Below are 12,398 nucleotides of genomic sequence, written 5' to 3'. Positions count from 1 at the left end.
TTGGGATAGGGTATTTTTTTTTTTTAACTTTAATGGGAAAAGAATACCATTCGTAACTAATGGACTAATCAGGGTCCCCCGAAAATGGATGTAACGGATTTGGGTCCCGACGAATACCAAATCAAATGTATCCGTCCCTGCTGCACATCCCTAGTATCCAGCACAACATGGATTTAGAAAATATGTTAGTACAGAGACCCTTTTAACTTCACTACAAGATGATATCCTAAGAGGAACCGATAGCAGCCAAAATTACTTCCTGATTTTGCTAGACATTTCAGCAGCCTTTGATACAGTTAATCATAAAATCCTCCTTGATAGACTAAACGAAATAGGCATTAAAGTCTCCGCGCTCAAATGGTTTAACTCTTACCTAAAAAATAGAACCTTCAAAGTAAAATGTCTTGATAACGAATCACATCCTATCGATTTCAACTATGGAGTACCCCAGGGATCCTCTCTATCCTCAACCCTTTTTAATATCTGTGTGCTCCCATTATGCAGAATTTTATCAGGCCTCGGTCTAACACATTTTATCTATGCTGATGACGTTCAGATTTTAATACTGATCCAAAAATCTATTGACCAAATTCTTAAGCTCTGGGATATATACCAATCCGCCATTGAAAAGGTATTAACCCAAATGAATCTTTCCCTAAATACTAATAAAACTGAAATCCTATACATCTCACCTAAATTAAGCAAAACAAAAGAGTTTGAAATTAAAGACGTGGCAAAAAATTACCCCATCTCCCTAGAAGTACGAGATCTAGGGATCCTCACAGATTGCAAATTCTCTATGAAATCCTACGTTAAAAAAATCATAAGCGATGGTTACTTTAAATTAAATATCCTCAAAAGATTAAAACCCCTCCTATTCCCAATAGATTTTAGAACTGTTTTACAAGCACTTGTCTTATCAAGATTAGACTACTGCAATTCACTATTTTTTAGGGATGTGAATCGTTTTAGGACGATTAAAATTATCGTCCGATAATTTTAATATCGTCTTAAACCGTTATGGAACACAATACAATAGAGATTCTAACGATTTATCGTTAGAAATCGTTAGAATCGTGAGCCGGCACACTAAAACCCCCTAAAACCCACCCCCGACCCTTTAAATTAAATCTCCCACCCTCCCGAACCCCCCCCCAATGAGTTAAATAACCTGCGGGTCCGGAACGGCAGCGGTCCGGAACGGGCTCCTGCTCCTGCATCTTGTTGTGTTCAGCCGGCGCCATTTTCCAAAATGGCGCTGAAAAATGGCGGCGGCCATAGGCGAACACGATTGGACGGCAGGAGGTCCTTCCGGACCCCCGCTGGACTTTTGGCAAGTCTTGTAGGGGTCAGGAGGCCCCCCACAAGCTGGCCAAAAGTTCCTGGAGGTCCAGCGGGGGTCAGGGAGCGATTTCCCGCCGCGAATCGTTTTCGTACGGCAAATGGCGCCGGCCATACGCGTATGGCCGGCGCCATTTTCCATACGGAAAATGGCACCGGCAGGAGATCGACTGCAGGAGGTCGTTCAGCGAGGGTTCCGGCGCCTCGCTGAACGACCTCCTGCAGTCGATCTCCTGCCGGCGCCATTTTCCGTACGGAAAATGGCGCCGGCCATACGCGTATGGCCGGCGCCATTTGCCGTACGAAAACGATTCGCGGCGGGAAATCGCTCCCTGACCCCCGCTGGACCTCCAGGAACTTTTGGCCAGCTTGTGGGGGGCCTCCTGACCCCTACAAGACTTGCCAAAAGTCCAGCGGGGGTCCGGAAGGACCTCCTGCCGTCCAATCGTGTTCGCCTATGGCCGCCGCCATTTTTCGGCGCCATTTTGGAAAATGGCGCCGGCTGAACACAACAAGATGCAGGAGCAGGAGCCCGTTCCGGACCGCTGCCGTTCCGGACCCACAGGTTATTTAACTCATTGGGGGGGGGGTTCGGGAGGGTGGGGGATTTAATTTAAAGGGTCGGGGGTGGGTTTTAGGGGGTTTTAATGTGCCGGTTTTGCGATTTTACGATTTTTCGATTTTTCACGATTTTTCACGATATTTTACCCCCCCAAACGGCAACAATACGATTCCCTCCCCCTCCCAGCCGAAATCGATCGTTAAGATGATCGAGGACACGATTCACATCTCTACTATTTTTAGGTCTACCCACAGATATTACAAGACCATTGCAACTTCTGCAGAACTCTGCAGCTAGACTCTTGACAGGTACAAGAAGATCCGAACATATCACCCCAATATTAAAAGAACTTCATTGGCTATTGGTCAAATACAGGACCCAGCATAAAATCTTGTCCCTAATTTACAGAACCCTTTACAATGAAAAAATTGAATGGCTAACCTCATCACTTCACTTCCACATCCCTTCAAGAATTACTAGATCAACCGGGACAGGGATGTTACTAATTCCTTCCCCCAAAATTGCGCATCTAAATAATGTAAGAGAAAGAACTATCTCTATTGCTGGACCCCAACTATGGAACTCTATTCAACAGGAATTATGATTAGAAGCAGACATCAAACTATTTAAAAAGGGGATTAAAACTTGGCTTTTTAAACAAGCCTTCCAAGATCTGTTAACATAATGACTTCAAACCACTGAATTTTAAATAAGGTCAAAGGCTATCTGCACCATTTTGAATACTGGCAGCCGACAGTGTGAGTGCAGGAGATTACTCCCTGACCCCCACTGGACCACCAGGGAGTTTTGGTAAGTCTTGGGGGGGTCAGGAGGGTGGGGGGTTTGTTTAAATTCGCTCCTTTAGACGGCTGAATAATTCGGTGAAGATTTGTTGTATTTGTGGGGAATCGCGATACATTTCGCTTCCCCATGAATACAACGAATATGGCCCTATACATTGCAGATTACCAATACCTTGGAAACAAATGCACACCCCTAATTATTGTTGGGTAACTTTTCTGGTTGAATCAAAGTACACACATTTGTGCAACTGAGGAGTCAACATAGAAAAGATGCAAAAACCAAGCAGAGAATCCAGGGTAGGCTAAAGAGAGGTGAAAGAGTACTAGGGGAAGTTGTGTTTTTCCGGTGTTTATATAATAAAAATGTTTTTTGGGGTTTTTTTGCAATGGGGTGTTTTATCTGGGTTTATTGGGTAAAACCTAAAATCGGAAGCCTAATCACAATAATGCAGAAAGCCCTGAATAATGAGGCATCTACCTTATAAATGGGCTCTGACCGACGGCCCGCAAATGCGCAGTAGAGAGCAGCTCTACCGCGCATGCGCGGGCGAGCACGTCGGTCAGAGCAGAGTGTGCATGAAAAAAAAAATGGTGCTGGGGCCGCAGGAGCGGCGGCGGCGAGAAGCAGTAGCGGGAGGAGCAGTAGCGACGCAGTGACGAAAAAAATGGCGCTGGGGCCGCAGGAGCGGCGGCGGCGAGAAGCAGGACTGGGAGGAGCAGTAGCGGCGCCGCGTGCGTGGGAGGGACCCCCCCTGGAGATCTTCCGTCTGCCGGTTGTGGATGATCTGAAAGGGGAGGGGATTGAGAGAGGGGGAGTGACTGAGGAGAGGGAGGAGAGAGTGAGGGGAAGGGGGGGAGGAGAGAGTGAGGGGAAGGGGAGGGGGGAGGAGAGAGTGAGGGGGAGGGGGGAGGAGAGAGTGAGGGGGAGGGGAGGAAGGGGAGAGGGAGGAAGAGGGAGGAAGGGGGGAAGAGGGGAGGGAGAATGAGGGGGAGGGAGTGGGAAGGAAATGGACCGAAAATTTTTTTTTTAAATGTAGCCCGTTGTTACGGGCTTAACGGCTAGTCTTTATATATTGCTTCTGTGCTTACAATTTATCATCTAGGGTGTATGTTTTACTCCAGCAGTCAGGCAATGCTAGAGATTCCCTCACCTAAACTGGTACATCTGAATGAAGCTAGGGAAAGGGTGATTTTGGTGGCAGGACCCACTTTGTGGAATACTCTCCCAGATAAACTTTGATTAATCAAATGCCACAAGCTGTTTAAAAAGCATCTGAAAACCTTGCAGTAAAATTTTGGAACAACTGGCTAGTATCTGTTCAGGTCCTTTTCCCAGAGTAAGATGCCAAGGATGATCCCGTTCTAGTATGTTTTAATTTGTTTTTAAATTATGGATTTTTTGTAACACGCCACCACAAACTGTGGAGTGTGTAGGAATACATTTATAATAATAATAATAATAATGGGGTAATTTAATTCTCCCATTATTATGGTTTTTCCATTTTCAATAGTCTGTGTAATCTGTTAGCATTTCACAAAGTCTGTGTCACCATCCTGATTAGGTGGATGGTAGTATACTCTTCCCCATCACACATGGAATTTCTGTCAATAAAAATCCCAGACTGAAAAATGTTTCTTGCAGAAATTTTATCCTCTTTTGACTCTATGGCATCCTTAACATATAACGCCATCCCACCACCAGTTTGATATTCTCTGTATAACCAGTTATTCTCCCATTTAACAACTTTCTGACCTTCTCCCACAGCTATTTTGTTTATCATCCTTTTTTTAAACGGAACAATGTCAAAAGCTTTAAGGAAGTCCATGTAGGCCACTTCCACTGCTCCATTTAAGATGGATTTCTGTGGAGTTTTTTCCTAGCATCTCCTGTACTCCTCTTACCTCCTCTCAGCTTAATTGCTGCTGGTGAAATGGTAGAACTAAACACCATTTTACATTCCGTCCCACATGGAATTGGGGGCAACCTATTTAAGATCAGGTAGTGGCAGGGGTTGAGGGGAATACCCCTGTGCTAACCAATCCTTTAACTTTTTGCTGATTAGTACAGGGTTGTAGGTCTGGCTCCCCTCATGTAAAGCACATGGCTATAGTGGCCATTTTAGCGTGGATGCATTCTACATATCATTAACGTCACACATATTACTTCAAAACAGCTAACTACCCATGATAATCTGCCAGTTTTAACACAGGTTGATACACAGGCCTCTAAGTATCTTCGTTATGCAAATTACTGAGCTACATCCATTAACAGAATGAGACTGAATACTGAATTTTATGATATAGCTACAATGAAATGTAAAAATGGTAAACAAAACAAGCATGATTTATTGTTTCTTTATTTTGAAATTTTATGTTGCTTATTTTACAGCTGTAAAGTCTCTCTTGATGAAACACTATCAATAATAATGAATGGAGTTGCTCCAGAAGCAATGTTTAGAATCCAGATGTTCAAGTTTGTTGGGCCTTCTCATAATGATATCTTCCTGCACTGTACTGTTCAGATATGTCACAATACAGCAGCTCTCTGTAAGCCAGTAAGTACAAGAAATGGGGCAGAATGAAAATAAATTCACTGAGCAGCATAATTTGTCTATCAAGTATATTTACACCCAAAAAATATAGATAAAAGGACAATATCCATTTAATAACACAGAATAGAAGATGAAATAGATCAGACTATTATTGATCAAAATAAAAATATGCTTCTACCTCCCCCCTATCCCTAATATATAGTAACCAAATGCTTAGGATTCAGATAAAGACTTATAATACACTTTTAGAGAGGCAGAAGAGAAAGGATAGTGATGAATGAAATTGATTTCTATTTTTCCAGTTTATAAAGCTTCTTTTTATGGATTGGGTAAAAGGTTTAATAGCATACCTAATAAAAAATGCTAAACCTGTATTGTGATGTGTGTGTGGTGTAATTAATTTTATATACATATACATATATAGATATATAAATATAGGGGCCTATGCACTGAAGGTTAGCATGCATGCTATAAGGCTGTTTAATGTGCATGTTGAAGAACATAATGTGCACAGTTTCCCTAGTGTGCACCTGACTTTGTTGGCATGGGTGCATATGCACTTGCAAATGAAGGAAGATCTAATGAAAATTCAGGTTTAGTAGGTGCATCCTTTGTGCTTACTAAGGCACAAAGGATGCAGTTTTCAAATGGGTTCCCCATAGGTAAATAAGTGTTTACCTACAGAGAAAATCATTTGAAAATTGCCCTACTCATTGTCTCAAAAAGGGGGATACCAGGGTCGGAGACATCTCAGCAAAGAATGTCCAGGCACTGCAAACTCTGTAAGTACTGAAGTACCTGTGGGCTCTACCAGGTCGGAAATATTAAAAGGGATTTTCCTTTGAAAATAAGCTTGCAGATCCCTGGATACAAAGTACACAGTTTCCATGGCTCTACAAGTTCCAATGGCTATCATATAACACCTGCCTTGGAATAGGTGTTACCTTTTTAGAGGTATATTTTAAGACCCATGCGCGGGCATACATGAACGCGGCAATTTTATTCGTGCACGTGTTATATGTGCGCATGATTTTATATTGATGCATGCATGCAAATGCTTGCTTGCCTGCATAAGTGGGGGGAATTTTAGTAGCTTTGCTCACTGACACAATAGCCCTTTGTCCCAGTTCACTCCCAGTTCGCCCCAGAAAAGGAGAGGAGTTCCTAATGCTCCCTTTTACCCTATTACCCCTGAACCTTAAAACCCTGCTAACTAGCGTATCTTTTTTTTGTTACACACATTAAGAAAGGTGGAAAGAAGGCAAAACGATTACTGGCATGGTCAAAAGGGGAGGTGAAAGAAGCTATTTTAGCCAAAAGATCTTCATTCAAAAATTGGAAGAAGGATCCAACAGAAGGAAATAGGATAATGCATAAGCGTTGGCAAGTTAAATGTAAGACATTGATAAGACAGGCTAAGAGAGAATTTAAAAAGAAGTTGGCCATAGAGGCAAAAACTCACAGTAAAAACATTTTAAAATATATCTGAAGCAGAAAGCCTGTGAGGGAGTCAGTTGGACCGTTAGATGATCGAGGGGATAAAGGGGCAATTAGAGAAGATAAGGCCATCGTGGAAAGATTAAATGATTTTTTTGCTTCAGTGTTTACTGAAGAGGATGTTGGGGAGATACCCATATCAGAGAAGGTTTTCACGGGTAATGATTTAGATGGACTGAACCAAATCATGGTGAACCTAGAAGATGTGGTAGGCCTGATTGACAAGCTGAAGAGTAGTAAATCAACTGGACCGGATGGTATACACCCAGGGTTCTGAAGGAACTAAAAAATGAAATTTCAGACCTATTAGTAAAAATTTGTAACCTATCATTAAAATCATCCATTGTACCTGAAGACTGGAGGGTGGCTAATGTAATCCCAATATTTAAAAAGGGCTCCAGGGGCGATCCAGGAAACTACAGACCAGTTACCCTGACTTCAGTGCTAGGAAAAATAGTGGAAAGTGTTCTAAATATCAAAATCACAGAATATATAGAAAGACATGGTTTAATGAAACAAAGCCAATATGGCTTTACCCAAGGCAGGTCTTGCCTCACAAATCTGCTTCACTTTTTGTTTTAGGTAAAGGTGAACCGGTAGATAAAGTATATTTGGATTTTCAGAAGGTGTTTGACAAAGTTCCTCATAAGAGGCTTCTAGGAAAAGTAAAAATTCATGGGATAGGTGGCGATGTCCTTTCGTGGATTACAAACTGGCTAAAAGACAGGAAACAGAGAGTAGGATTAAATGGACAATGTTCTCAGTGGAAGGGAGTGGGCAGTGGAGTGCCTCAGTGATCTGTATTGGGACCCGTACTTTTCAATGATCTGGAAAGAAATACGACAAGTGAGGTAATCAAATTTGCAGATGATACAAAATTGTTCAGAGTAGTTAAATCACAAGTGGATTGTGATAAATTGCAGGAAGACCTTCTGAGACTGGAAAATTGGGCATCCAAATGGCAGATGAAATTTAATGTGGATAAGTGCAAGGTGATGCATATAGGGAAAAATAACCCATGTTATAGTTACACAATGTTAGGTTCCATATTAGGAGCTACCACCCAAGAAAGAGATCTAGGCATCATAGTGGATAACACATTGAAATCTTTGGTTCAGTGTGCTGTGGCAGTCAAAAAAGCTAACAAAATGTTGGGAATTATTAGAAAGGGAATGGTGAATAAAACGGAAAATGTCATAATGCCTCTATATCGCTCCTTGGTGAGACCGCACCTTGAATACTGTGTACAATTCTGGTCGCCACATCTCAAAATAGATATAGTTGCAATGGAGAAGGTACAGAGAAGGGCAACCAAAATGATAAAGGGAAAGGAACAGCTCCCCTATGAGGAAAGGCTAAAGAAGTTAGGACTTTTCAGCTAGAAGAGACGGCTGAGGAGGGATATGATAGAGGTGTTTAAAATCATGAGAGGTCTAGAACGGGTAGATGTGAATTGATTATTTACTCTTTCAGATAATAGAAAGACTAGGGGGCACTCCATGAAGTTAGCATGTGGCACATTTAAAACTAATCAGAGAAAGTTCTTTTTCACTCAAGGCACAATTAAACTCTGGAATTTGTTGCCAGAGGATGTGGTTAGTGCAGTTAGTATAGCTGTGTTTAAAAAAGGATTGAATAAGTTCTTGGAGGAGAAGTCCATTACCTGCTTTAATTAAGTTGACTTAGAAAATAGCCACTGCTATTACTAGCAACAGTAACATGGAATAGACTTAGTTTTTGGGTACTTGCCAGGTTCTTATGGGCTAGATTGGCCACTGTTGGAAACAGGAAGCTGGGCTTGATGGACCCTTGGTCTGACCCAGTATGGCATGTTCTTATGTTCTTACATGCCGTTCATAGCAGAAGTAAAGTTACACCGTAGGGGACCCCGCTGCGCTTATGCAGGTAACTACTTAAGCACTGAATTCATGCTCTAGAACTGGCCTGCCCATGTCCCCGCCATGCTCTGCCCAGACCATGTCCACGCCCCATCCCTTTTCTGTAAAAACATTTTGTGTGCGTAACAAGAGATATGAGCATGGCCGTGGGTTTTTTAAAATCCATGCAGTGCGCGTGGGTCCAAGCTACGTGCATAGCTTCTGGTTTGGTGCACGCAAGGCTTTTAAAATCGACCAGTTAGTGTGCATGCTATTGAAAGGGCTCAGCTACTGGAAAGTATCACAGCTGAAAGATGAAGGTCATTTGCAATAGATGACACTGTAAGTATTTTCCCACAGGTCCTTGAGCTATGACATCTTGCTTCACTTCTCTTTGGAATAGAAAAATGCACCAGCGCACACTTTAGACCTTCCTATACAAATCCATTGTCATTGACACAACAAAATGTCTTCCAACAAAAGGATGCTAATGCCCTCCACAGTTGGGGCTAGAAGATTTCCCTCCCTAGTGTTAATGGGATGAATGTACTGGGGATGGCCAAGGCACCTTCTGATGTCAGGCGTTCTACTCCTTGCAGTCTCTCCTGGCTGGATATCATGCGAGGGTACGGATTGGTCATCTTGGCTATGTGTAGCACAGTCTCCAGGATGTAACCATTACCTCTCTGTTCTAATTCCTCTATACATTCCTTCTCCTTCTCGGCAGACATTTGAAGCAAATGCTTTTGGTATTGTTTTTTTTCCTTGCTTAAAGTCTTTTCATTTCTTTCACCTTCTCTCTGGGAATCCAGAGGCTCTCTTTCTTCTACACTCAGCATTGACAAACAACTCTTTCTACTAGGCTTTCAGTATATTCATCCCTATTCATGAAGGTTCACTGCAACTTGCATCATTAGATGCTAACTTTAAAATGGGCGCATGGACACCCATATATACATGTATATGGGCGCACGGTTAGATGCACTGAAATTTTACATTGTGCGTGCAAGTACGCACATATTTATAAAATAGTGTGGGTGCATGTATGTGTGCTCCTAATTTGAAGAGTGTACATGCACAGCAAGGAAATGTCAACTTTGAGACACACAAGTGAAGGAATTTTATAATAGGAGTGCAGCCAGGCTATGACCAGTTTCACCAGTTTGCCAAATCAACGGCTAAGTTCTTAAGCCCTCCCCCTGGTTCTTTAGCCTGCACTCCTCTCAGTTAAACCAGACCCCTAAATCAGTTCATATGTGGCTAGAAATTGTTTTATTCTCACTTACACTTCATCTATAGCAGAAAGAAAGTTGTGCTGAAATGGACCTGGATGCGCACCCACTTGTGTACACACATTAGTGGTGTGCATAAATATGTTTTTCATTGCTGTTTCGTTTTCGAGTCTGGGGTGGGCCATTTCGGTCTACTCCCTGGATCAGAAAACGTTCTTCGTCCCAATTTCATGTAAAAAACAAACAAACAACCCCCCCACCCCAACCCTTCAAATTTAATTAAATTCAACTCCTCCACCCTTCCGCCCCCCCCCCCCCCAAGACTTGCCAAAAATCCCTGGTGGTCCAGTGGGGGTCTCGGGAGCGATCTCCCACTCTCGGGCCATCGGCTGCTAGTAATCAAAATGGTGCCGGTGGCCCTTTGCCCTTACCAAGTGACAGGAGCTACCGGTGCCATTGGTCAGCCCCTGTCACATGGTAGGAGCAATGGATGGCCCGCACCATTTTTTAAGAAGGCACAAGCCTTCCATTGCTCCTACCATGTGACAGGGGCCTAGTTCTGCTATGTTTAGGCAGAACAATTGAAAGAAAACAAATATTTTTAATGCACATAAATTGATGCGCTGAAATAAGTATAGACAATAATTCTGCATTTTGTCAATTTTTTCAAAGTTTTGGTGGTACAGTCTATGACAGCCACCCTAGAACTGCAGCCAGTACAAAAATATGCAACTATGTGTTACGCCCTATACTTGAAAGAAAATGTAAGAATTATTTACTATACAAATAAAATTATCTTTCTTTTACATTTTAAGGGGTAGATTTTAAAAGCAGCGTGCACGGTGTACATGCGTACATGCTACCTGGCATGTACACATGTACGCCCAATTTTATAACATGCACACACAGGCACATGCATGTTATAAAATCCGGGGTCGGTGCACGCAAGGGGGTGCACAATTGTTCACCTTGCGCATGCTAAGACCGCTCTGAGCCGCGCTGCCTTCCCCCATTCCCTTCCCCCCCACCCCACCTTCCCTTCCCTTCCTTTACCTCCCTCCCCTTTCCTCCCTACCTTTTTTGATGTTTTCTTTTTGTTTCAAAACTTACTTCAGCCCTGGGGCTGAAGTAAGTTGCGTGTGCCGGCCCACTGGCAAATATGGCCACTGTGCCGGGAGCCTGACCCTACCCCGGACTGCCCCGCCCTGCCCATGCCCTGTCCCTCCCCACCCCTTTTTGAAAGCCCTGGGCTTTACATGCATTGCCGGACCTTTTAAAATCCGGCCCTAAGTGTTTTTACAGGTATTTGATGATGATTTTCATATCAAAATACAATTTCACTAGAACCACCACAGGCACATTTTTATGCATTTGAGAAGTGTAAAGCCTCACTCAACCTGGGTACATGATCACAGCAGGTTGTAATGCTGTGAATTTTCAACATTTATGACTGTCAGTGTTGTACATATCCATAATGTTATTCAAGTTGGGCCTAAATATATAGTATGATATACAGTGCTTATACCTAGCTTGATTTAATCAGGTTCAAATAGATGCTTCTGTAAATTATTGCACAAGAAAAGTAGTTCTCTTAGTGGGAAGCACTTATCTTTGATAAGACACTGAGGAAATTCTAAAGGTTGATTGACTTTAATATCAGTCAAACTGAAGATTGATGCAATCATCTCAAACAATACAAAGAGATAATGAATGACTTATTTACAGTTTTTGTCAATAAAGGCTAAAACCAAGAGCATTAGTAAACAAAGCAGATACAGGGAAAAAAATTTCAAACCTTTACAGACTTTTCTCACCTCTGACTGACCACATCTTGCCCCTTCTCTCCTTCTAACATGCTTGCACGTCTCATGAAATATTTTTATACAAATACCTGCCTTTATTTATTCTCTCTATTGTACACACTACTCTCTACTGTATCCACAGGACCTTGCATATCATTACTAAAAACAAGATTACATGATGACCTTTCATTTCTGAAAATTTTACCCCCACCTCACCCCTTCAGTTTTTTATCAAAATATTATACACCCTAAAACAACCAGTGAATGTTTCTCACTTTCACTCATCCTCATTTGTCTTGTGAGGTGCTTTGACTTGAAGTCTATTTCTATTTCTAGCCCTACTTGCCTGGCTTAGAAACCATGAACTGAAAAAATTGGTACCTGTCTTTCTTTGGGAAGCGCTGTTCATCTACTGTGATGTGTGGACTGGCTTTGTAGCTGTTGTGAAACTCACTGTATAGGAATTCAAAATAGAGAGTGAACTCCAAGGGCAGGATACATGCTTTATTAATGAAATAAACAAAGGGGAATAATAACAATATGCTTGGCAAGCTAAGATGCGCTGCAGATAATGCAACCCTGCAAAGGTTAGCGGAGTGGAGAGTGGGGATGGAGGGAGTTGTGGAGGGTGGAGAGAGTTGTGCTGATTTGGGGAATCACAAATGTACCTGTCAGAGTGCACAAAGAAGTCAAAGCACCTCACAAAACAAATCAGGATGAGTGGAAAGAGAG

General features: G+C 42.4%; 1 protein-coding gene across 1 annotated transcript in view; it reads left to right on the top strand.

Moving 5' to 3' along the window:
* Nucleotides 1-12,398, top strand: part of LOC115088718 (ZP domain-containing protein-like) — a 74,044-nt gene that overhangs the window by 48,012 nt on the left and 13,634 nt on the right. The window contains exon 7 of the mRNA XM_029596960.1: nt 5,096-5,261. Coding sequence (XP_029452820.1) covers nt 5,096-5,261 — 166 coding nt within the window. The remainder of the gene's footprint in view (nt 1-5,095; nt 5,262-12,398) is intronic.

Source organism: Rhinatrema bivittatum, chromosome 3 (assembly GCF_901001135.1).
Source record: "Rhinatrema bivittatum chromosome 3, aRhiBiv1.1, whole genome shotgun sequence".
Classification (NCBI taxonomy): Eukaryota; Metazoa; Chordata; class Amphibia; order Gymnophiona; family Rhinatrematidae; genus Rhinatrema; species Rhinatrema bivittatum.
Note: the sequence above shows the minus strand (reverse complement) of the source record. Positions and strands in the feature narration are given on the sequence as shown.